Source organism: Poromitra crassiceps (genome assembly GCF_964638095.1).
Source record: "Poromitra crassiceps genome assembly, chromosome: 2".
Lineage (NCBI taxonomy): Eukaryota > Metazoa > Chordata > Actinopteri > Beryciformes > Melamphaidae > Poromitra > Poromitra crassiceps.
The window spans coordinates 44,298,810-44,325,772 of NC_139624.1; the positions used below are offsets into that span (position 1 = coordinate 44,298,810).

At 41.6% G+C, this 26,963-nt stretch overlaps 1 protein-coding gene across 1 annotated transcript; it reads right to left on the bottom strand.

Moving 5' to 3' along the window:
* Positions 1–500: 500 nt before the first annotated feature.
* On the bottom strand, positions 501–26,963 carry irf5 (interferon regulatory factor 5). Its single transcript, XM_083632343.1, has 11 exons — positions 26,805–26,963; positions 25,220–25,544; positions 20,007–20,193; positions 19,582–19,607; positions 19,470–19,497; positions 17,241–17,452; positions 13,616–13,865; positions 12,342–12,547; positions 3,719–3,902; positions 2,311–2,429; positions 501–2,114 (listed from the first exon to the last, which is right to left on the bottom strand). Exons 2-11 carry the CDS (start codon positions 25,391–25,393, stop codon positions 1,926–1,928), a joined length of 1,575 nt encoding a protein of 524 aa, XP_083488469.1. The 5' UTR covers positions 25,394–25,544; positions 26,805–26,963; the 3' UTR covers positions 501–1,925.

Here is a 26,963-nt window from a genome sequence, read left to right on the forward strand (position 1 = left end):
CACTCTGCAGCCCTCCCTCGGGTTAATCTGATGTCATGATCACACATACTGCCAACTCTTTTGTATCATGCTCGCCTCGTTGGGACCGCGTTGGCGTTCGAGTCAAACAGGTTTGTGTTTGTTGTGAGCACCCAGTTGGAGAGGCAGCATTTCCTCACCGTTAAAACCCCACTTGAATCGCTAATGCAATCCGATAGCCAGAGCTCAGCTATGTAAGGGGGAGTGTGAGAATCCCACAATAGAGCTCAACAGTCACGTGACGTCATTGCCCCGGAAGTAAGTTCCCCATTCATTTTCTCCATAGACATTTTGAAAAATCCTTATACAGTATAACGAGTTTTAAGGCTGGAACCAAGCCAACCCGCTCAAACCGAATGTTTTATGGTCACTCACGATTCAGTAGGTCACGGGTTGACTTGGTTCCAGCCTTAAAACTCGTTAAATAAGGATTTTTCAAAATGTCTATGGACAAAAAGAATGAGGAACTTAGTTCCGGGGCAATGACGTCATGAAAAGTCACATGACTGCTCTATACATACCCATACATCTTGAATGGAGCAGAAATCCTTTAGGGGGGAAAAATAACTTATTTTGTAGATATTCCTTTCTTTTACCACATAGAAAATACTGTACATTATATTCAGTGGTTGTCTCAATAGTGTAAGCACATCACACTAATTGCTGAATGTTTGCATAACATACATTAGCCCGATACTGAATTGTTGTCAACTCATTACACTCAACTCTGGAGTGGGTGGATTGGGAGGTCTGGACCCAGCAGGCAAACATGGGGGGGAAATACATGAAATAATGCATCTTGTGGCATAATATATAGATTGTGGATATAGGGGTCCAGTAATGGATGTGTTTGCCATTCATTCACAAAACGTGTTGACTGATTGTTGGTTCACACGAGATGTCATTAAGAATGCAATAGAGACGTGAAAACTGGCAAATGAGAGGAGGGGAAATCCCTGTCCCCATATTAATGAATACTGCAGCGGTATTTATTGAAATCCTTAGTTACAATCCAATATTAAGGGGATACTTATTAGCCAAGAGAAATTAAAATACAAAAGGTGTGTAGGTCATTCAATACCTCAGGTTAACTCAATACTGCACATGACTGCTATTAACTTTCAATGCTGCATCCAGTTTCACACTGAGCAACACAATCAAGTCCCTCCCGATGCGATGTTAGTTTCATGAACTGCAAGGGCAAAATGGATGACAACAGCCACTCAAAGCTTTCAAGTTCTACACGTTTTGAAAGACTACAGGCACAAATGTCTCAAAAATGGTGTTTGGAGAACGGATGCAACCATCATTTGGGTCGATGGTAAACTCCAAAGTAATTTTATTAGATTTACTCTTTATTTTCAATGAAGGCTACGCAATTGGTGCTTGCTAGCTAGCTATATTAATTAATTGTAATGATGCAACATTATGAAAGGCAAGGCCAAAGCAGAAGCAAGTTAGGAACTTTGCAGGTGCAGACCACCACATAGTCGAACCTGCAACAACCACAATCTGTCAGAATAGCAGCAGTGTTGACGCATGATGAGACAATGAGTTCAATGTTGGACAACGCACCCACACTTTAAGGGTTGAAGCGGTCTTCCTGAGGAGGTTAGCCTTTGGCCCTCTGCTTCAGTGTACACTAGATACCCAGGGCCCTTGGTCTCTGGCCCTCTGCTTCAGAGTATATTAGAGGCCCAGGGCCCTTGGTCTCTGGCCCTCTACTTCAGAGTATATTAGAGACCCAGGGCCCTTGGTCTCTGGCCCTCTGCTTCAGAATATATTAGAGACCCAGGGCCCTTAGTCTCTGGCCCTCTGCTTCAGTGTACACTAGAGACCCAGGGCCCTTGGTCTCTGGCCCTCTGCTTCAGAGTATATTAGAGGCCCAGGGCCCTTGGCCCTCTGCTTCAGGGTACATTAGAGGCCCAGGGCCCTTGGGTGTGCTGGCTCTGGAGGAGCTTCTGCAGCTCCTTAAATTGCTCCACTGTGTGGTCCTTCACGTCAGGGTTGGAGATCTGCAGCCGGATGCTGTCTGTGGACCAGCTGAGTTCTCCAGAGAACATCTCTGTCAGGATCCTTGCCACAACAGGGACAACCTGAGGCCAGTGAGAGACACATTACTGCTGGGGACGAGGTGTAACGTCACTGAAAACTCTGTTCCTTTGTGCTGCTGCATTTGGTTTTCATAGGCAAAAGTTTTAGTGGTCTATTCCCACCAAAATAGGATGGCTTAACAAGTTTGAGTGAAGGCCAGCCAATGCATGCCACATTAAATCAAAGAGAACTGCTGACCTGGACGATGATAAGTTTCTTCTCCTTGGGTTTCTTGTCGGGCCAGTCCTCGCCAAAGCAGAAGTAGATCTCAAAGGGAGGAGGGTTTGGCGCCTCACCCTTCTGGAACATGATCAGACCTGTTTTCCATGTGTGTCCAGATGGAAGGATATACAGTATGTATAGTTAGGCAACAGAAAGAAGAAGAAAAATACGGATCCACACAATTATTGCGTTGGAGGAGCCACATCCTTCAGGGTTCCCACGATCATGGAAAACCTGGAAAAGTAATGGAATTTCTAAATCTACATCATGGAGTAAAATCCTTGAAAGTTTTAGAAAAGTCATGGAATTTTCTTGTGTGTAATGGAATACATTTTTACAGTAATCTTCCATGGATAACCTTCGTCCCACAACATGGAACATAATGGCAAATTTATTTTCTGTAGCCTAGCTCTAATGTGTGTCCCACAGACTCTGGATCAATAACAGAAATTTTCACTACACTGGACAAATACGACACACCTCCTTATAGTGGATTGTATTGTGTGTTATGTCACTGCATCACATTACATTATTGAAATAAAACATGCATTTCCATAAAATATTAATATAAAATACAAGAAGCACTAAAATCCAATATAAAGAGGTGTGTCCTATTTGTCCAGTAATAAGTTCTGGTATTGATTCAGAGTCACCGCCTCACATTACACAGAAATGCTATTATGGATCCTTGAAAAGTCACAGAAAAGTGTTTTAATTTTATCCATGGAAATGTGTGGACTCCTTGTGTAAAACTGCCTACAGTTTGCAAAATGCATTGCAAATTGAGAAGAAACATGGTTATTGATTGCAGTATTATAAGATACATTTCCACTGCAACTTTGATTTACTGCATGTTTTCATCATGAAATCTTCACCGAGAGCTGGTTAAAAACAAAAGCAATGGGTATCCATGCATTGTCAACACAGAATAAATCAATTGTTTGCAACACCTGCATTGCAACAAGGATGCAGCAGTGACAGATTATCCTCTTTGAAATTAATGAACTTCCATTGGAGAGCAATCAATGCATTCAACACATTAAGATTGATGCTGGCCTATAGTGGCCTCAATAAGAAAGGTGAGACTCCCAAGATGGCAATGACAGATCAAAAATAAGCTGCATGTGGCAAAAAAGCTTAGTATTGCCATGATGACTGAAATTTCAATACCGTTGGGAAGGATTGAATTCAGTGAATGCATGAGCTGTTTTAATTCAATTTGATGGAACTTTTCTGCATTTTTGGAGCTATACAAAAGGTCCAATGAACTTCAAATGTGTTCAAATAATAACAGAATTTTCCTTTTGGGCGAACTTTTGTTTTGATATTGAAATGTAAATTCTGACACAACAAACAGTATAACTAAGTGATTTCAACACTTCACCTTCCAAGAAGTTGTTGAGGCTGAAGACCTTAATCTTCCTCTCGCGCTCCATGGGGTTGGGCGGGCCGTGTTCGTGTGCGCCCGGTCCGGACCAGTACACCTTGCACTGGCACAGGCGGATGGCGTAGATGTCCTGCTCCCAGATCTCCAGGATCAGCCCGCGGTCCATCACGTCCAGCAGGGCCTCAGTGTAGAGATGAAACGGTATAAAATTTTCATATCACGATTATAGACCTCATATTTTTGCAAACAGTGATTACGTATTTTGTGGGCAGAGCCGAACTGGTTGCAGAAAATGACAGCTAGCGGTTCAGCTGTCATAAGCCCCTTTCAGACATGCCCTGGAATTCAGAAGTTATCTAGCTGTTACCCAGATGGGTGTATGTATGAACATAATTGGCTGTGTTATGCGTGCTCCCACAACGCTCCTTTGACCCAGATCTGTGACTAGGCTAGGGGGTAGTCACAGGGCCGGGTTGGAGCACCAGAGCTTGTGTGTGTCTGCCGGCCACCTCCTCACTGTAAGGAGGACGGCGGGCGCAGACACAAACAAGCTCTGCGGAGCCTGTGAGAGACGGACAGAAAACCAGGGAGACAGATTATTAGGCTATTATATGAATAGTCGATGTGAATGAGCGAGCAAACATGCAGTTTCAGTTTTTCCAAATGAAGCTGGAGCTGCTCTGTGGGTCAGCAAACAGGCGACGTGTTGCTTGATTGAAATGCCTTGGCTCTATTTCTGCAAAGCTTCGCGCACCACACCACCTTCAAAATAGAGCATTTTTGGACGTGTGGGTCGTCCTGCTTCCCAGCATTCGACATCACTAGGTAGGATATCTGGGCCTATTGCCAGAATAAAGCGTTTTTGTGTTTGTTTTTGTTTTCATGGAGTGGAGAATTGCTTTCTATATCTCTGATGTAGCCTACATTGAAAAACGTTAAAAGTCTGTCTCGACTCTCGCATTTTTGGACGTGTGGGTCGTCCTGCTTCCCAGTATTCGACATCACTAGGTAGGATATCTGGGCCTATTGCCAGAATAAAGCGTTTTTGTGTTTGTTTTCATGGAGTGGAGAATTGCTTTCTATATCTCTGATGTAGCCTACATTGAAAAACGTTAAAAGTCTGTCTCGACTCTCGCATATACTCCGCAATACATTATAATAATAATGCATTTATTTTATATAGCGCTTTTCAAGACTCAAAGACGCTTAACAGTAAAACAAAAGACAAGCAACAGGGAGCAGACACAGGCAACAGATACAGGCAACAGGCAACAGATACAGGGGACAGGTTCAAATAACAGTGGCGGTTCAGGGCAATGTTGTATGGAGAAGCAGAGGAGAGAAAGAGAACAGGAGGGAGGGGCAGGGGGGGGGGGGGGGGGGCGGAGGGTGATGGTTTGGAGGAGGTGGTCAGGGGTAGGGGAGGTTGTAAGCTTGGGAGAACAGATAGGTTTTAAGTCGGGTTTTGAAAATGGGGAGTGAGGGAGAGTCTCGGATGTCTGGGGGAGGGAGTTCCAAAGTCGGGGTACGGCACGGGAGAAAGCACGGTCACCAAAGGTTTTGAGTCTGGATGGGGGGACGATGAGGGTGGCAGTAGAAGAGGATCGGAGTGTACGTGAGGGGTGATGGGGGATGAGGAGGTCAGTCAGGTAGGGGGGGGCTAGGCTGTGGAGGGCTTTGAAGGTGAGGAGTAGTAGTTTGAAGTCGATACGTTGCTTGACGGGGAGCCAGTGGAGAGAGTGGAGGACAGGGGTGATGTGATCGCGGGACCGGGTGTGAGTGAGCAGGCGGGCGGCTGAGTTTTGGACCATCTGGAGCCTATGGAGGGAACGGGAGGTGATGCCGGTCATGCAAAATCCTACTGCCTGTTGTTCCGGACTACACTCTTGATCTCTGTATTCCAGTAATTATGTAAGCTTTTCACAATGTGTGTGTGTGTGTGTGTGTGTGTGTGTGTGTGTGTGTGTGTGTGTGTGTGTGTGTGTGTGTGTGTGTGTGTGTGTGTGTGTGTGTGTGTGTGTGTGTGTGTGTGTGTGTGTGCAAGTCGATGTATGCCCCTGGCCCACATCGACTTGGTCTTGCGGCCGGTGTGATCCCATTGCAAGATGCTAGTTCCATTTGACATTGGACTACAATTGGACATCTTGATATGAAAGAGTCACAGAGAGCATCTTTGTTGTATACTGTAAGTCAAAATTGGTACCGAGATACTTTAAGAAATCCTTACATCAAGAATGCTTGATGTCTCTGTCTCACACCAATGTTATAATATTAATAATAATAATAATAATAATAATAATTTATTGAATTTATGTAGCACCTTTCTAGATACTCAAAGTGCTTCACATATCAGTGGAGTGGAGGAGGTGAACTCAACTCATCCACCACCGATGTGTAGCACCCACTTGGGTGATGCACGGCAGCCACTGGTTTGATCATCCGGAGTCCTTGTTTATTCAGTGCACACACTCCACTCTTGCCCACGTCTTATAGTTTCCATTGAAACACTTGTACCAGGCTTCATCAGGTCATCCTGTAGCTGTCTTGCAGTCACATGGGGGGTTTTCTTAGTTGTCCAGACTAAGTTGCTAAGGGCCCTTGATGACATTTTGGGATTTCTTCCACGGCCAAGCATGTTTGCAGCTGTTCCATAAGTTTTAAACTTCCTTATAATGCTCCCAATGGTGTTGGAAATCTTATTATACCCAAGGCCCTTCAGGTGTGATGAAATAATCTCCTCTCTCAGCTTTTGTGGAAGCTCCTTTGTCTTTCCCATCATTGCAACTCACCTTGAATACCTTAATGGGTGTGGTTTATATGTGCATCACAGTTGAAGCAAATGAAGGATGATTATAGAGTTCCAAAAGGCTTAATTATGTTTCAACTCCACGTTAGGCCATAAAAACTGTCAGAAAGCTTTAAAAACAACAAATATACTGTTACACACAAATACTACATGCATCTTCTGTGTTGATTTTATGTATCAGTCAACTAATAAAGAAGTCATCCAAAGCAGAATCTTGCTCTTTGAAAAAACTTTAATTGATAAATCCATAACATCTTTGGGGGGTTGAATATTTCTGATTGCAACTTTTCAATTGATTTTATTTTATTTCACTTTTAAGTAACTGCACATTAGAGCAAGTGCTGACTTTGACATTCTGCAATGCGTATGCTTAAAATTGCTGTGTTGTGTTTTATTGCACAGGAGGGGTCTAGGATCCAACTACATCGCCAAAGTTGCAGTGCCAGACATCGTCATATTCCTAGTGGGAAACCCCAGCGTCTATACAGCACAAGACGTCTTTTTCCCTTTCCCAGGGATCTCTCTAGTTTCGGTTTCACTTGTTTCCTCAGATTTTCTGCTACCACGCTGCGTGCGCAACTGCAGTGTCCAAATTGGTCTACAGTATACTGAGTATAGTGACCAAAATTATCATGGTTATCAGTATAACATTGCAGTGTTGTTAAAATGTGCTGAAAATGCTCAAAAAGTACTGATAGACTCACCGAAATAATTTGACCAAGTTTTATATTCAAACCTCAGACCCAGAAAGTACCGATAGACACTGAAATAATTTCACCAAGGCTGCGCGCCTGCGTCTGGGAGACTGTTGCTAACTTTAGTTGATGATGGACAGTATTTACCGTGTTTTTCAAAGCGCTGTAATCACAGTAATCATGGTAACACGGTTTTCATTATAATAAAAATTTGAAACATACTAACCGTAAGGAATTTTCAGGGTTCCCACGGGTCTTTCAAATCCTTGAAAGTTTGTGAATTTGAAAAATAAAAATCGAGGCATCAAAGGTTTCGAAATTAGACATGGGTGCTTGAATTTCGTGTTTTTTTTTCTGCATAGAGAATTACGAGTCAAATTTCGCTCCGCCTTCAGCTCTCGATAAGTGAAAACAAAATATTTACTAAAAAGCGTTGCAGTCAGTGTATTTCTGTAATTTACAATTGCAACTAATACTGTGCAGCAACTGTCTGTGGACTTCTACTAGATCCGCCATTTTAGGGGGGAGTATGTGTTTGTAATATGTGTCTGTGTGATGGTGTATGAAAGGGTGTTCTTTTTCACAGGTTTAAGTTCTATGTTGTCTTTTTACGTTATGTTAGGTTCTTTAGTTCTTAGCTGGTGTGATTTTTGCTGCTCTATCTCTAAAACTACTACGGTTGGTTTAGATAAAGAATATGGCTAATAAAAATCCTGTACAGACACTTCCGACTACTTTTCAAGTTTCAACCTGGAATGTGAACGGACTGCAGGAAGGTACAAAAAAACATAAGGTTTTATATCATTTAGGAAAACTCTCATCCGACATTGTCTTTCTACAGGAACTCCACTTTAAAAAAGGGCAAATAGAATACCTTAAGAGGCAATGGGTGGGGGAGGCCTTTGAAGCTGCATTTACTTCGAGAAGCAGGGGGGTGGGAATATTAATCAATAAGAGGATACCATTTAAGCTGCTCTCTCAGCAAGCTGATACTTACGGTAGATTCCTAATAGTGAAATGTGAAATGTTTGGAGAACTTTATACGCTAATTAATATCTACAAGCCTCCCATCTCAGATATGTCTTTTTTGTGTAAAATTCAAAAAGTGCTAGACAGATCTCCAACAGGAGTGATTATACTTGGGGGTGACTTGAATAACATTTTTAGTTCTAAAGATAGCTCAACAAAAAATAGGAAAATTAACCCTCCAAAAAAACTTTTGAAATTTCTTACGGTAAATGAACTACAAGATATATGGAGAACTCTGCACCCTAATACAATAGACTATACATACTTCTCACATCCACAAAATAGCTACAGCCGAATAGATTATTTATTTGTTTCTAAAACTGGTTTGGACACTGTACTTTCGAGTAAAATAAACGACATATTAATATCTGACCATGCCATAGTCACTTGTACTATGACCCCAAAACAAAACACACTTTTACATAGGATATGGAGAATGAATAGAAAATATTTGAGTGACACCGATTTCCTGAAGCATATAAAACAACATATTGATATATTCATTCAAACCAATGTAAAGGAAGGGGACCCCTTAGACAGACCAGAAATCGGCATAATTTGGGACACCTTTAAGGCCTACATAAGAGGAATAATGTTAGGATTTGCAGCAAAAAGAAAAGCAGACCTGGATAAAGAATTAAATAAACTGAAAGATCAAATAAATACATTGGAGAAAAAACATAAAATACAAATCAATAATAGCACATTACATGAATTACAGGAATTAAAACTAAAATTAGATACTTTGTTATTAAAAAAAGCAAATGATTTCAGACATAATTCTAATAAACTCAATTATATCTCTGCTAATAAATCAGGCAAACATTTAAGCTCTTTAGTTAAAAAAGTTTTAGCGAGACAACCTATATCTCTGAAAAATAAAACACAAGATGTAGTTTATATAAATAACAAAAAAATTAACGAAGAATTTAAATTATTTTATCAGAAATTATATACATCAGAAATAAAAGAAAATGATCCTCTCCCTTTTCTTCAATCACTTAACCTAAAATGTTTATCAATGGAGGAAAAAGAAACACTTAGTAAGGAGATTACCTGCACAGAAATTAAATCGGCCATTAAAAATTTTCCAATTAAAAAAGCTCCAGGGATGGATGGTCTCCCAATAGAGTTTTATTCCACATTTTGGTCAAGTATAGACTCCCTTTTCTTAGAAGTAGTTAAATCAGCCCAAATGAATCATAAACTTCCACAAACAATGTATTCAGCAACTATATCCGTAATACCAAAACCAGGCAGAGACTGTGATAGCCCCTCTGATTTTAGACCGATAAGCTTAATTAATTGCGATAAAAAAATTATTACTAAAATAATAAATAACAGACTGACATTAATCTTACCAAATATTATACATCACAATCAAACTGGATTTATACAAAACAGAGATCTAAAAACTAATACTAGAACATGTTTATCCTTAATTCAATATGCAAAAAAGTACAACAAAGAATTAACACTCATGGCGGTTGATGCAGAAAAAGCCTTCGACAGAGTTGAATGGTCTTATTTGTTTAAAGTTTTAGAAGTTTATGATTTTCCAGTTGAATTTATTAATATGATCAAAACATTTTATAAATCACCAATAGCACAAGTATACACAAATGGCATTCTTTCTGACCCTTTCCCCTTAAGTAGAGGTACAGCTCAAGGGTGTCCTTTATCCCCGTCTTTATTTGCGTTAGCAATTGAACCGTTAGCCCAAAAAATTAGACAATCGGAAAAAATAAGTGGCATTACAATTGGAAAAAATGAATATAAACTTAGTTTATTTGCTGACGATTTACTGCTTTATTTAAGTAACACAAACACCTCAATCGCACAGGTAATTGAAATTATTACAGAATTCTCCAAATTATCCGGTTATAAAATGAATGAAGGGAAAACAGAATTAATGATAATAGAAAAAGGTACAACTAAATTGGAAAATTTAAAACAGTTTAAAATACAAAAAAAGAACATTAAGTATTTGGGTTGCTACATAAGTGCAGATAAAACACAGCTATATAAGGATAACTTTCTTCCACTCATAAAAGGACTTAAACAAGATATAGAAAGGTGGTCTGAATTGAAAATTAATTTAATAGGTAGAATTAACCTTCTCAAGATGATGTGGTTGCCAAAATTCTTATACATATTCCAGACTATTACAATTACACCACCGCAGTTATTTTTTAAGGAGGTGAACTCTCTTTTCTCTTCTTTTATCTGGTCAAATAAAGCTAACAGATTAAAGAAAAAGTTACTGTATTATCCTCGAGAGGATGGCGGTTTGAACCTACCGAATCTGGAGTTTTACCATAATGCAGCTCAAATGTTTTATTTCGATCATATAATAAATAATACAAGTGAAGAACCATGGATAAATATCGAAAATCAACAGTTAAAGCCCAGCAGTTTTCTTTTAGCTCTTTTCTCCAAAAAAAAAATTAAATCTACAAATTTTATAATTAATAGTACATTAAATGCCTGGAAAAAAATGAAAAAAATACTAGGTCAAGACATAGGAATCCCCATACATATAGAAATCTGGAAAAACCCATCAATAACCATTCAGAACACGCAATTATATTGGGAAACATGGATAAATAGCGGAATTCAGAAAATATCAGATATCATAGACCAGAACTCGTTACTTTCATTTCCGGAATTAAAGAATAAATATAAATTGAACGACAAAGAAATTTTTAAATATCTTCAATTAAAAAATTGGATAATAACAAACTTTGACCTTGGAAATAGAATTTCGACTGAGATGGGGGAAATTCTAAAAAAAAAAAAAACAGATGAAAAGAGGCGATTATTGGGTGCGGCGTATAAAATACTTCTTAAAGCGGAGGACAATAATGAACTACTTCAAAATATATATAAAAACTGGAGCAAAGATCTTGGAATAGATGCAAAACAAAAATGGAAGGAATGTTTGCAACATACATATGTATTTACCACAAATGAAAATTTACGCTTAATACAATACAAACTAATGACAAGAATATATTATAGTAGAGACAAAATTCATAGATTTGATACCAGATCCTCAGATAAATGTTTAAAATGCAGTATTCATAGTGACTCTCTCATACATGCCTTTTGGTACTGCGACAAAGTTAGAAAGGTCTGGGATGATATCGAAAAGTGGATGACAAAAGTGTGTAAACACAAAGTAAATTTTTCTCCAACGATCTGCATCTTTCAAGACATTGATGACATAAGATATCCAGCTAGGTGGCAAATCCTTTTTGTGTCACTGGTGTATAAGAAATTAATACTGCAAAATTGGAAAAGTAAAGACGCACCTTCAATTCAAAAATGGAAAACATTAATGAAATATTACTTAAGCATAGAGAAGACAATGTCGGATGACAGCAACAAAGAGAAACAATTTCACACGATATGGAAGTTAATCTACGATGCTCTGTAGACTGAGTGAGGCAGCGAAAAGAAAATCAAACCAGCATTTATCAAACATTTTTATTTATTTTTTTGTTTGTTGTTGTTTTTTTTGTTTTTTGTTTGTTATGTTTGTTGTTTGTGAATGTGCGTGCGCGTGTGTGTGCAGTGTGGGTGGGCGGGGTGGGGGGTGGTTAGTGGGTTAAAAAGAAAAAAATGTTGTGGGAGGAAACGTATTATGCCTTGGATGCAGATCATTTTTGATGGTATATTCAAAAATATAAGGTAAACCATGTTTTGGTTTTCATGTAACATGTCCTGACCCTCACTCAATAAAAACAATTATAAAAAAAAAAAGAAAACAAAATATTTACTAAAAAGCGTTGCAGTCAGTGTATTTCTGTAATTTACAATTGCAACTAATACTGTGCAGCAACTGTCTGTGGACTTCTACTAGATCCGCCATTAAACCGAGAGAAGAAGAAGAGCTTCTGCTTGTATTCATTATAAAAATTCTCAGTGTGCTGTGCTAACAGTACTCCATGTCTCAAACTATGCCATGTTGGGTCCTTGAATTTGGGGAATTGGGCCTTTAAAGTCCTTGAATTTGATGTTGAAGAAGTGTGGGAACCCTGAATTTGATCACGGTTTATCATTAAACCGGTTATCATTTCACCCCTACCTCGGTGTAGAACTTCTGCTTCTGGTTCTGCATTTCGCCGGTGCTGGGGAACAGGACCTGCTGGAGGGTAACGGGCCCGAACAGGTCCACCTGCTCTGGGGTGGGCTCCAGGTGGCCGTAGTACAGCCGGCAGCCCTGGGGGTTACTGACGGTCAGGGAGCCCGTCGTACGACCGCGGTACTGGAATTTCAGGTCCAGGTCCGTCACTGGAGAGATGCACATATTTTTATTGGATCAAGTGTTTTTTCAGAAAATAATCATTAGTTGCAGCCCTACTGCTTTCATCAGGAATATACTGCATCATTGTTCATTCATTGTTTCTTTTTTTAAAGCTGTGATAAATGATGTCACATGAATATAATCTGATTTGGATAGAGAGAAAAATCCATTCAAATATTTGATGAAAAATGCAAGAACAATATTTGATATGATATTTTGACCATGCTATCGTAATGCTATCCTAGCCAAATGCTTAGTACGGTAATCTCTTCTCATGTACACATGGAAAATGAGACTGTATTTTTATTGTGTGACCACAGAACCTATCTATACCTATACCTTATACCCTGCTGTCACACCATCTACCACAACTTATACCTTATAACCTGTCACACCATCAGCTACCACACCATATACCATTGTGTGCCAATGGCTGGCTGGGTGTGACATGAATGTGCAGCAGTGTAACAGACTGCACCACTAAAACCAATATAAACCACATAATCACTGTTAAGCTACTACTACTGGGACCTCAAATAACACTGGCAGTTTAAAGCTGCAATATGCAACTGAAATAATAACTAAATAGGGTATACATTATCAGTCTGCAGAGCAGGGAAGTCATTGCAGATTTGCTGTGCTCCCTGTCTAACACTACACATGTCGCATACTGTAGCGTTAACCCTCCAGCACAAAACAAACACAGGGTTCCCACACCTTCTTAAACATCACATTCAAGGACTTTCCAGGCCCAACTCCCTCAAATTCAAGGACCTAACACGGCATAGTTTGAGACACGGATCAAGGTTAATTACTGTTACAACACTGAGAATTATTTATAATCAGAACTAAGGCCGATATGATTCAGATATTTTTTATGTTTTTTATTATTATTGATAAATTCACTTTCAATGACCCATGTCTATTCATGTCTATTTCCAAAAACGTTCAAGGCATTGATTATTTTCTTGCAAATTCACAAACTTCCAAGGATTTCAAGGAGCCGTGGGAACCCTGCAAACACTTTCTGAGGCGAAGGAGAGGGTTCTACTCACACGGCAGGCTGTTCAGCAGGTCGTACTTGCAAGGCTGGGCCTGCGTTTCGCCCTGGGTCTCCACGCCTGGCATGTCCTGGGTCTGCATGCCTGGCATAGGGCTGGCATCCATCGGGGTGGGCTCGGGGGGTGCGGCGGCGGAGGGAGACATGGAGGAGGGCAGCTCTGGGAGGGCAAGGGGCGGCACACCCAGCCCATTGGGGAGTCCTCCGGGATGCCCGAAGCTCCCCCGATGTGGGCCATATGATTTCTGCAATGCAAATGAAATGGATGGAATCATGGAATTTGGTAATACAAGTGGAATCAACTGTAAAACATGGACTATTGCAGAATTGTCCATAATTTGGCTGAAATTGGTAAAAGTAGGCCTAATTATCCAAATCAAAAGTAGACCTAATTATTGCAGTATGATTTCATAAATGTGAAATAGGCCTAGAGTAGAGAAATTATTCTGGTTTTGATTGAGGTGTTTTGAGAGGGCGGGTCAGTCTTGTGCAGGTTGGGACCCTTACGTCACCTCACAATTTGGTTTTCACTTTGAGAAACATGTTGAAGAGGCTGTCTGAGAGAGCCAAGTCATATATATATATATATATATATATATATATATATCCTAAATCCTAACTTAAAATTAAAATGGAGAAAAAAAGAAATTTGGAGAGAAAAAAAAAAATTCGGCGGGAAAAGCACATTTGATACACGCAGGATGCATCATTGGTACATTATATTTTAATTTATGAGGCCATTTTAGGTATGCTGCCTATGTACATCCGTTCTAAGTTAATAATAATAATAATACATACGTTTTATATGGCGCTTTTCTGGGGAACTCAAAGACGCTTTACAATACATAGAAACAGTACATAATACAGTAAACAAACTAAATAACAAGAACAAATACAGATACAAAACAAATACAAATCAATAGATTGCAGAGATGGAATGGTGGTTAGAGGTAAAAGTCAGATATTCTAGGCTGTTTTGAAGAGGTGGGATTTGAGTTGGGTTTTGAAGGAGGTGAGTGAATCTGAGTTTCTGATGTTGAGGGGCAGAGAGTTCCAGAGGGTTGGGGCAGCGATGGCAAAGGCTCTGTCCCCCGTGGTGCGGTGCTTGGTTTTGGTGATGGGGGTGAGGAGGTTGGCATCAGCAGAGCGGAGACGGCAGGTGGGGGAGTGGCGCTGGAGGAGATCTGTTAGGTAAGAGGGGGCCAGATTATTGAGGGCTTTGTAGGTGATAAGGAGGATTTTTAAGTGGATGCTGTGCTGAATGGGGATCCAGTGGAGATGTTGGAGGATGGGTGTGATGTGTTATCTGGAGCGGGAGTGGGTGAGTAATTGGGCAGCTGAGTTTTGGACATATTGCAGTTTACGGAGAACAGTGGAAGGGAGGCCATAGAGGATGCTGTTGCAGTAATCTAGTCTGGAGGTGATGAAGGCGTGGATGAGTGTTTCGGCGGCTGAGGGGGAGAGAGTGGGACGGAGTCGTGCAATGTTTCGGGGGTGAAAGAAGGATGTTTTGGTGATGTTGTTGATGTGTGACTTGAAGGAGAGGGTGGGATCCAAGATGACGCCGAGATTTCTGACCAGAGGGGAGGGGGTGACTATGTCCATCAATGCAGAGTGAGAAGTTCTGGGAGGAGGGGAGGAGGGATTTTGGGCCAAAGATCATGATTTCTGATTTATTGCAGTTGAGTTTGAGGAAGTTGTTGGTCATCCAGGTTTTTATTTCAGTGAGACAGTCAGTGAGGGTGGAGAGAATGGTATTGGTTATGGTTTTGGTGGAGATGTAGAGGTAGGTGTCGTCAGCGTAGCAGTGAAATTGTAGTCCATGGCGGCGAATGATGTGACCTAGGGGGAGCATGTAGAGGATGAAGAGAAGGGGACCAAGCACCGAGCCTTAGGGGACTCCGTGTAATACTGGGGTGGTGTGGGATTTGCAGTTGTTGATGGAGATGAAGTGAAAGCGGTCAGACAGATAGGATGTGAGCCAGGAGAGTGCTGTGCCGGTGATGCCAATTGATTTTAAGCGACAGGAGGATGGAGTGGTTGATAGTGTCGAAGGCTGCACTGAGGTCGAGGAGGAGGAGAATGAGGAGGGAGCCAGAATCAGAGGAGAGGAGTAAGTAAGTAAAGTAAAGTTTATTTATAAAGCACTTTTCACAGACCAGAGTCACAAAGTGCTTCACAAGATCAAAGGAGGAGGTCATTGGTGACTTTGAGTAGTGCGGTTTCGGTACTGTGGTGTGATCTGAAGCCGGATTGGAATGTTTCGTAAAGCTGGTGTGGAGGTATTGTTTGAGTTGAGTTGCGACGGTGCGTTCCAGTATTTTAGAAAGAAATGGGAGGTTGGAGATGGGCCTGAAGTTGTTGGGGTTGTCGGAATCCAGGCCGGGTTTTTTGAGGGTGGGTGTTTTAAAATACATACTACAGCATGCGCTAGGACGCGTCATCAGTGATGTTATCTGGGGTCGTAAGGTGTTTCGGGTCTCTCAACATCATACACCCTCGCCCAGTAGACCCAGCCGAGGCCAATTAAGACCCCGACTCGCATCCCAGAAGCCGCTCATGGATCAGCCTTCCTACTCTGTCTGCAATGTTGCCCGCGGAAGGGTCGTACACCCCTATCCGCTGCAATAGAGCTAGTGCTACACCGCAGTATTGGCACTTCGGTGCATGGAGGATCTAGGCTCTGTGGGTAACTCCCGGCCGCACTCCTCCTTCGTCTCACCAGACCCTCACGGGGCAAAGGCAATCCAGAGGCAGAGAGGATGCCTCAAGGACGCCTCAAGAGGGCCTGTGCACTGCACGTCATTCGCCTGCGCCGAGCACCTCGCTCTAGCCTGAAGGACCCCAGGCCACGCCGATCTTTACACAGATTTTCAGGAGGCTAATCCGTAGCGTTTGTGGATTTCTCCCTCACGAGAGAGCCAGGATGGGGTGCTAAACCCATCCCGTACCGAATGCCGTCTCTCCGACCATCAACTGTCTCTCCAGCTTGTCACCAAACTATACTTGGTTGTCACCTAGTCTTTCCTAAGTGTCACTGGCCAGGGCAAGCCAGGATTCATGTTTTAAAATACATACTACAGCATGCGCTAGGACGCATCATCAGTGATGTTAATGGGGTAAGTTTGTATCACTTAGTGACACTCACAATCTCAGATCCAGTGCCTGGGTCCGTTTTAAAGTGGCATGTGCTAGGACTGAGGATGGTGGAAGAAGTTTGTTCTATTTTGGCCCATCTTAAATTGGCCTATCTTATCTCTTCTCTTTATCGAGTTTTAAACAAAGAAAATCTGAAATACTCACCACTAGCTGCTCCTGCCATGATGCATAGTTTGTTACTTTCAGTTGTCTCTTTTAGTTAGTACTTTCCGCACTGATGTTTTGGCGCTTTTTAAAATTAGATTTTAATTTGTTTTTATTGTTCTCCTGTTTGAGTAGATGGTATTCTTATTCTGTACTTATGTTTGTCTTGTTTGTTTTTACTTGTAATTGTATGTATTTGCTGATGATGTTGCTGCCTCTTGGCCAGGTCACCCTTGTAAAAGAGATCCTGTCTCAATGGGTCTTATCTGGTTAAATAAAGGTTAAAAAAAGAAAAGAAAAAAATCATCTGGACCTACTCGATGCTCGCCGCCCACCAGCTGCACCCGCGTCGGGAACTCTGGCCGAGGGAGGTCGGAGGTCATGGGGAGGTCTCTGCTCACATCCGCTCGGAGGGAAATGGGGATGAGGTGAGCCTGTCCCAATGTATCACTGACCGACGTGCTGAAGTGGATCGCTTCTGTGTGCACGGGGAAGCCGGGGAACGATGGCGTGTCACTGATGATGGGGTCTGGAGAAGATAGCAAAAGTACAATAGAAGCTCTTTTACTCCAACCTCAAACATCTGAAATCTACCATCTACCAAAACGGCGTAAAATATAGTGTTCTACTGTCAAATTTGTTACGTGCATGCACATGCATATTTCATATTTCGAGTTGAGGAGAAATCCTCCCTTGGATACTCTGTTAGATATCAGCCATCTGTGATGTTCACTGAATTCCATGATTTTGTGATGAATATTTAGCATACTGGCTAGTGTTTTTCCAGTCGAGAAAAAGTGACATTTAACTATGTTTTACACCAGTGATTCTCAGCCTTTTTGAGTCGCGACCCCCCCCAAAAAATGTATGGTGAGGTTTGCGACCAATCTATGGATGTGCGCGACTAGTCGTTTAATCGTTTAACCGCCTACTCATTTATTAACCATTTAGTATTTTACTAGTCGGTTAAACGCTGCATCTTGTTCTTCATGCCTCCGCCTCGTTGTAAACAGGCTGAGCAGCATCTAACTCTGAATTAACTAATAATTTAGCCAATTGTATGTAACATACCAAATAAAAGCAAACGGCAATGTCTAAGAATGCAACACCATGTAACTGGCTCATTAAGTCTCGCATTCCAGGGAATTACGCTAACGTCTGCGGGTCTTATTGACGTTAGTGGCTTGAGCGCAACTCGGAGGAGAGAAAACTATCTGAAGCTTTCTTTGTTGGAGTCCAGGTATGTTTTACAAGAAAATGCTCGTCATTGTCGACGATAACGTTATCTGACCTGGCTGACTGGATACTCGCTTGCTTGCTGTGTACCGGCTCAAACTAGTAGGCTACGTTCTTTATTTTACCCCCTTCACTGTCCGCTCCAAAAACAACTCTCTTATTTTGCACCGTGACCGCCGGAAGTGTTAAAAGGACCCGGAAGAATTTGGCCCACTGTAAAGTCTGAACATAAGGTGAAGACTTTGATATAAAAACCAATAAACGGGGCAACTCCAATCTTGAACAATCTCAGCATGAGACGCCAGCTCTATTATTCTTCCGCTTCCAGCATAACCTAGCGTCAAGCGCCCCCACAACAACACACACACGCACTTCCGTTTCCTGTCTTCAACATAAGAGCCTACAGTGCATTGGCTGTCTAGAACGTAAACATAAATTATATAGCACCTTCATAAAAATAGCTTACACAATCATGCAAGACACGCTGGAACTCCGTCATACAACGTTATTCATAATAAATGCCATGCATTGCATTGGCAAACGTATCAGAAATGTATTTCTCTTTAATTTGTTCACCTTTATTCAGTCAGTTGTTACATCAATAGAATTTAAATTAACAGTTTAGTTTTTCTAGATCCTGTCTGGACATGTATCCCCGAATTTTTGCTATATTTTTAAGATGATAAAAAGCTGATTTTCTGTTTGACTTAATGTGGGAGTTAAAGTTGATATCGGAATCAATAATAACGCCAAGATTTTTGACTTGATCCTCAGGCTTCAAATGCAGCGCTAAGATCCAGTAGCACTAGAATCGAATTTTTGCCTGAGTCTGTGTTCATTCTGATGTCATTTATGACTTTAGTAAGTGCGGTTTCTGTGCTGTGATGGGGGCGAAAGCCTGATTGGAGTTTATCTGATTGGAGATCATTTGAGGTTAGGAATCTATTGAGTTGTAGGTAAACAACATTTTCAATTATTTTGGCTATAATATAATATTAATATATTAAATCATTGGTATGGGAGTTAAATCATCATTGTGTGATGTGTTGTTGTTTTTTACAATCATCCCGTGACCCCCCAAAATAATCAAGCGACCCCCCTGGGGGGTCCCGACCCCCAGGTTGAGAATCACTGTTTTACACCGCTGGAAAAAACCTTTCTGCACCAAACTTCATTGTAGCTGCTTGAAATATCTCAACGCAATGTCATGTTGTCTACGTTTGACCATGGCAAATGTGTCCATTAACCAGCTGATGTGGGTGGAAAACACTCATGGACAGATTCATAATAAATGTCTGCATTTTACTTACTAATTGAGAGACCCACAAGATTCGGCATCTGAGGAGGACAGAGTTAGATTAGATTTTCTGATGTCAAAGTCACAAAAAGATTTAATTGGAACCAACAGATTCCATTCCTTACCTCCTCCTCGTCCTCATCAGCAGCATCTGAAAGAAAATTCAAAATAACGCACATCAATTAGCTTAAAGGAGAACTTTACTGAAAAACAATGCTGATTTATTTTGCACATGCTCTCACACATATCCAAAAACCGTAAACCGTTTTGCAGACATTCATTTAGTTTTACAGTTATTGAGAGTTGATTTGAGTTGTGGACCAGTGATGTCATTTGTGCATGAATGACATCACAACTTAACATCACAACACAACTCTAATCAACTCTCAGTAACTGTCAAACTAAATGAATGTATACAAAATGGTTTACAGTTTTTGGATATGTCTGAGATCATGTGCAAAATAAATCAGCATTGTTTTTCGGCGAAGTTCTTTAAATGTCAACTCTCGCTCACTCGTACACGGTAAAGCACATGTTCCTCCACACGTACCTCCGTTAGTGGCGTAGTCGCACACCTCGTAGATCTTGTAGGGCTGGACCGGGGTTTCCTTGGTGCCATCGTACTGGAGTTTGAACTCGCGGCTCTTGTTGAGGGCGCAGCGCAGGTTGGCCTTCCACTTGGCTGGGTCGGCTTGATCCACACCCTCCTGGTACTTCCCAGTTTCCAGAGCCCACGCCTGGAGGCCACAGCGGGGACAGACTGGTTTAGAACAGGGTCAACTTTGGTTTAGAACAGGGTCAACTTCAAAACTCCATACTGTTTCCTCCAGACCTTAAAGGATCAATCTGATCACAGTGAATGTTAAGCTAATTTTCTACCAATTGCCTTCTTTGCCCTCTAAAAATCGCTGTGGATTTTTTGGAGGGGATGCGTGATATTGGATTTTTTGACGATCAGATATTTTCCAACTCATTTGGCCGATTGCACATGCATGCATTCCCCCCTTCCCCCCTAATTTTAGGGAACACATTATTATGCCTACTCTTATTGTGATGCTTTTTGAACACTTTTCAATGCTTTTCAAACTGTACACATTCACTGAGCAAAGTAAGAAAACTACTTAATCCTACTTAAACAGGCTTGGATGAAGCATTTGGATATACAGTAATTAAAGGCAAGCGTCATTTTTACCAGGTGCGCAGCGTAACGTGTGGTCAAGAGACGGCTCTTTAGGGTGAGTCATTCATTCCTTCATTCAGTGAGTCGGTCAGTCACGGAAAGAACGCTTATTTCGGGGTCGCTTGGTGAGATTCCCTCTTGTTTCCTGACGGGGTGGTGCATTTCAATCGTGCTGCTTAAATGTTCACCCCCGCCCACTTGGGACGCTGTCTAAATTACAATGAGCGCACACACTGCAACACGGATGTGAACCGCAGATTAACTGCACGTTTAACCATCAGTGATACAAACTGCTGCTGTACATTTTACAGTAACAATTAACTCATTGAGTGCCAATGACGACAATCGTCGTCAATTGCTTTAGTAACGTAGAGTGCCAATGACGACAATTGTCGTCAATTGCGTTTTTTGACGGTGGGACGTGGATCAAAGCCTAATATATCTCCTGTAAAATTTTGGGGCATGTTGAATGTGTATAACCTATTTTACCGACCCATTAGGTGGCGACAGTGCTCTCCAGATTAGAGGAAGGGCCGGAAAACAGCAGGAAAAACCCCCGTGATCAAAGAGAAACCGCTCATGCTGCAGCCAGAGCCATATAGATGGCTCTGACTGCAGCTGATGTTGGCTGCGAACAGCAGTCAATCCACGCACACAACTGAGCCCCTCTGCCTCTGTCTGTCTGTCTGCATAGTTTCTTCACACGATTAGCCGCCAGAAAGGCAGCACCCGACGCCGAAGGGCCAAACCTTTCCCTGCAGTCCGGTTTGGCATTTCCGTGTCGCGCTGGGAGCCGGCGCAAAAAAACGGAGCGCTCCGAAAATAGACTGGGTGCGTGTTAGGCTGTGTGTTATTGTGGGGAGGAGTTTGCAGCTGAGGGGGGGAGAGGGGGGTGGGGCACGCAGGCACCACACAACTACACCACGTCACTACATCAGAAAATATTATCTTCAGACTCAGTGAATGTGCTTGAAATGCTGCATTTCACAAAAGGCGGAATAACTCAGCTTCTAATTTGAAAAGTGTCTTTTTGCTCAAAACAGCCTATCTTCTCCGGCTCATAACTAAAGAACGGAAAATGGGATCAATAAACTTTTTTTTGCATATGATAGAAGAGCGTCTCATCGTTCTTTGTGCGTGTTCGGTGTTTACATAGTAATATCACACAATATTCTGTGGGCCTCGAGAAATCACTGAAAACACTCTGAAACTCTGGCACTGGGAGCGTCCGTTCTCCAAAAGTGGCTGGCACTCAATGAGTTAACATTACCTACATCGATGATGCAGACTCAGAGTAGCAGTGATCCATGCAGAGTTGCAGTGAAAAAGTGCGTTACTTTAGAAGGGGAGGAAAAAAGCGAGCGACTCATTAAAGGTGTCCTCTCCCCTTAAGTGACTGTGACTTTGGGCATCTTCAGTGGGGAAACTGGGCTTTGTCATCATTGAAATAGATGACAAGATTGTGAACTTTATGCAGCTTATGGCGCGATACTGCCAGTCACGTCTGCCTTCCCTATTCGCACTTCCCAGATCAATAGCTCATAAACGAGGCATTTGTAATGCACAAATGACGCCTCTTTCCCATCTCCCATCTCCCAGTAAGGTAGACAACGAGCTACAGGTACAACCTCATATTCACCAAAACGTCCTCGGTCTCTATGTGCAGCCGGCTGTGCGTCGAGTGCTTAGCGACCGTCTACAAAGTGCAACACAGACTACACAAATATTCCATAACTTCACTGTCGTACAGTGTAGCTTCACCTAAATCACATCACACATCAATGGCCTCCTGCTGGTTATACTACAACACTAACTTTGGAAAAATATGATTTAGCATAACTTCGGTGAATTTTTATTGGGAAAATTAATCAATAACTTCATTCTCATACAATGAAGTGTCACCAAAATCACGTCACACATCAATGGCCTCCTGCTGGTTATATTACAGCACTATGTTTGGAAAAATATGATTTTGTATTAGATTTTGGCTGAGCCAAAAAATCACACACACACACACACACACAAACACACACACAGTATTATACTTGAATATTGGGGGATGTGTTCCTTATCTCACCCTGTTAGATATTTGCTTTCGTAATGAGACACTATACAAGAAGTACCACAAATTGAAGGGAATGATAATTGCCACGATTTGGCGTCACTCCATCCGTGCCCATACCCCATCTAGCCACATCCCAGGTAAGCCTGCCCCCACGGTTGCTACACGACGCACGTGGTCCTGGGCCGAATTTTCCCTTGTTTCGGCCTGTTATATCGGCAGAAATGTTCGTTTTGGGCCGATGCCGATATTTCAGCCTTTATCGGCTGATACCGATGGTGCGCTGATATCGTGTATCCCCAGATTTTTTTCATGCCATTATCGAACGTTATCATGTGACTATTTCCTTAGCTCTAGACTCCAGTCAGTTTATTTCAACTCCTAAATATATCAAAACCAAATTTCTGAGATTGCAAACTAAGTGTAGTGACATCATCCATGGAGAAGACCTGCCCTTTAATTCCTTGATTTCATTCAAAGATTATTATTATTTTTTTTGCATTTTTTTTTACGGAAACGGACCAAACGAAAACAACAAAACAATGTGCAGGTAGAGACAGGAAACCCTAGCTCGACTTATACTTGGTCTCTACCTCAGAAAACCAATAATAACAATAATCAGAATAATCTGTGTTCAGTGAGTTATGCCAATAGATGTCTTGCCACACAAAACTACAAATATGTCATGAAATCCGGCCCCTGGACCATCTCAATCCGGCCCCCAATGTCCTCAAAGGAAAACAAAACAACCCCCCAAAACTCAATAAAAGGCACAATTATGTTAATAAATCTCATCTGCTACAGCCACATTGGATTTGTATCACTATCAGGAGATTAACGAGAAATTACCAATCACAGCGGGAGAGAGGGTTAAAAATAGAGATAGGCTACTCCCGTGAAAATCTGGATTGTTGCAAGTAGGATCTCCAATGTGTGGCCCTTCACTTACTTTATGTAAGTCAGTATGGCCCTCTGGATTTGTTTTGCCCACCCCTGTCTTATATATACAGGGGCAGTACAACAATATTTTTCAACTTTTTTTTTTTAACTTCCAAACTTTTCATGACTTTGCAATGACCAAATTCTTCCTCCATAGTAGATTTCTGTGACTTTCCCTGTGATCAAATGTGTATGAATCAAAGCTTGGGGCCACTATGTCAATATTGCTACTGGCAGCTCATGACACATGACACATGACACATGACAAACATAGTAAAACATCATATGCCTCCATTGTGCATCAATTAATATAAAAGCCCGCTGGCACACAGTATAATGTACTATACTGACCGCACTGACCAGAAATAAGCCTAAGAACAATAGAACCAAATGGAGAACTGGTTGCCTGCAAACGAGGAAATGATCCCATGTATGCAAAAGTTGAAGTAGCACAGGAGATCATGAGGATGTTTAGGAACTCCCAGAATGACAAAAAAAAACCCACTTGAGAACAGTGAAATGAAACTGGCCTTTTCACTTCACTCAAACAGTTGGCCCTCTTCTAGCAACATGCTACTCTGGATAAGGAAGTTGCTGCAGCTCTTTCCTCCTAATGTTAGTTTATGTGCTGCTCATAGGGCTGGCCGATATGGTTGAAATCACGATAATTACAAAGACTTTTTTCTGTTTGTTATCGATATATGTCACGATATGGCTCACGTATGCAAGATCTCGTTAAATCCAGTTGAACGGAATGGTAATGTTAGGTGTGATGTCAAACAAAATTGACTTGTTCAACTAATACTTCATTTTGTGAGTAAAATGTGATTGTTATCATCCGCTTGACAGTAATCACCATATCATCACGATATGATTCCACTGAAAGACAATAAATGATCATATTAACTTAGCACCCAGCCCTAGCCTCTCACTTGCTAAATGTATACTGTTGTTCACCAATTAGCAGTAAAATGTACTTTCAGAATGTTCAGTTATTGACACAGTAGGGTGAATATACTTTTGGTGATGCAGCATCTCCCCCAAATTATCCTAGTGCATGCATATAAGATGCACGTGAATCAGTCTTTGTAATTTCCCCTTTAAATTCTCCTGCCTCCTCTGCATGACAGACACATCCCTGTACTGGCCTCACCTTCAAGTAGGGCTGGGCAATATAGCGATATTATACTATCCTATCGTATTAAGATATCGTAATATGGTGATACGGCATAATTGTTGTCTTTTCCTGGTTTTAAAGGCTGCATTACAGTAAAGTGATGTCATTTTCTGAACTTATCAGACTGTCACTGTTCTAGCTGTTCTATTGTTTGCCTTTACCCAAATTGTCATTATATCCACATTACTGATGATTAATAGTCAGGAAGGAAACCCCCTCTTTGCATTTTATTTTTTGACCACAGTCTTGTTTTAACAAAGTGCTTGTTGTGACATCATCTCACATGTGTCTTTGACTTACAACCACATTGAGCCCACTTAGCAAAAAATACCAAGATATCTTGTATCGCCATTCAGCCTTAAAAATACCGAGATATGATTTCTGGTTCATATGGCCCAGCCCTACCTTGAAGATGGTGTTCTCCTCCTGGGACATGGGCATGTGGCGCGTGGCGTGTCTCCAGGGGATCTGGAAGAGCCGCTGGTCCGGGCCGAGCCACTGCAGGCCGGGGTACAGGCCGCTGTTCACCTGCGCCAGGAGCCAGGGCTTCAGACGGATCCTGCGCGGCTGGATGCTCATGGCGGGAAAACGGGACACTACCGAGAGTCCTGGGGGACGGGGGGAGTGGAGATAGGAACAGGAACAAGGGGGAAGTGGGACTATCTTGTGGGCTTGTAGTCCTGGATCCTGGGGGAACAATGCTCCCACACACCCAGTAACAGCCTTGTTTCTGGAAGTGAAGAATGGATGAGATTTAAGTGTCCCACACCCTGATAAGGAGAACATTCTTAGGGGAAATACTGCATAGTTGTAATTTTTGGGGCATCCGGGCCTCTATCAGCACCTTTAACACAAAATATATGGTATCACGACCAGCCTTCAATAGCCCATAGCAGATAGCTAGCAGGCGGTCAGACCGAAAAGCTACTGTAAGCAATACAGAATGTCAGTATGTGTGATGGCAACAGGCCTCTGTTTAGGGATTGATCCATTAGAAACACATGGCAGCGGAGGAGTATGAGAGGAACAGTGATTTCTGGGATCAGTGTATCCAGATTAATTATGTGTAATGATAGTTTAAGCCAACATAAAACCTTTTATAATATCCAGATGACTGAATCACTGAATGACTCACATAGACAGGTGAAAAGGTGAAAATAAAGTAGCCTTTCAACGGTGCTGGGGTGTGAGAAACACATCCCTCTCCATGGCTTTGCACGCCTATTTTGTACTTATGCTGCAAGGTGTGAAGCAATGCTCATGTGGTCCTAGAAGTAGTAAGGATTGGACTGCTATTTATCTAGGACTAATAGTAAATAATTAATAAAGTAATGTTAAAGTAATGTTTCGACACTACTGTGTCTTCATCAGAGTAAAAAAGATTTGGACTCTGATGAAGACACAGTAGTGTCGAAACGTTAGTCACCGGTTTGCACTAATAAAAGCTGCAAAGTTATCAGTGTGCTCCAGTCCCTCCTTTGTTTCCTGGAAGTAAATAATAAAGTTAAGAAACTCATGTTCAGTAGTTTCTAGACAAAACACTATTGATTTCAGAGCTGCATTAGTTATATATCTGTATTACCTATTCATAGTATTCCCATTATGCCACAAGCATTTTCCTACCAATATGGCACTACAAGTACACACAGCTCATTGGCTGTTTGCATCATTTGATTGTAATCACCTGTTAATTGATTACAATCGCCTGTTATTTTCCTACCAAGATGGCCGTGTGGTGATGTAACAAGATACTAGCGTTAATATGAAGACTGTTACAAAAACGTTGCTTCTTATTGGGACACTTTAATTTGAATTTCATAACTATGCTGACGAAATGGCAGAATGCGATGAGATCATGGCGAAAGAGTTTGAGAGAGAGGAAAAGAGACAGAAGTGAACGAACTTTTGATTTCTTTGTTCATTTACTGACCTCAGAAGGTTGAGATCAGCCTATTCGCAATGTTTTAAAAGAAATGATGGAGCCACCCACCTGGTGTTGGAGAGCTAAGGCGACTTGCACCGTGCGGGGCGGACAGACAGCTGCTGGCTCCCAGGCTCCAGAGCAGGTGTGCGGGTTACACTGACCTCCAAAAAGGCTTTTCAACACAAACAATAAACAGTGACCAAAGCGAAGAAGCGCCACTTCCCA

Excerpts from the sequence above, each read along its gene's own strand:
- irf5 (XM_083632343.1), bottom strand. The coding sequence starts at position 25,393 with ATGAGCATCCAGCCGCGCAGGATCCGTCTGAAGCCCTGGCTCCTGGCG. Across the intron at positions 20,194-25,219 it reads AGGAGAACACCATCTTCAAG|GCGTGGGCTCTGGAAACTGG; the intron begins GTAGGGCTGGGC and ends TGTGGCCTCCAG. Across the intron at positions 13,866-17,240 it reads TGGTGGGCGGCGAGCATCGA|AAATCATATGGCCCACATCG; the intron begins GTAGGTCCAGAT and ends TTTGCATTGCAG.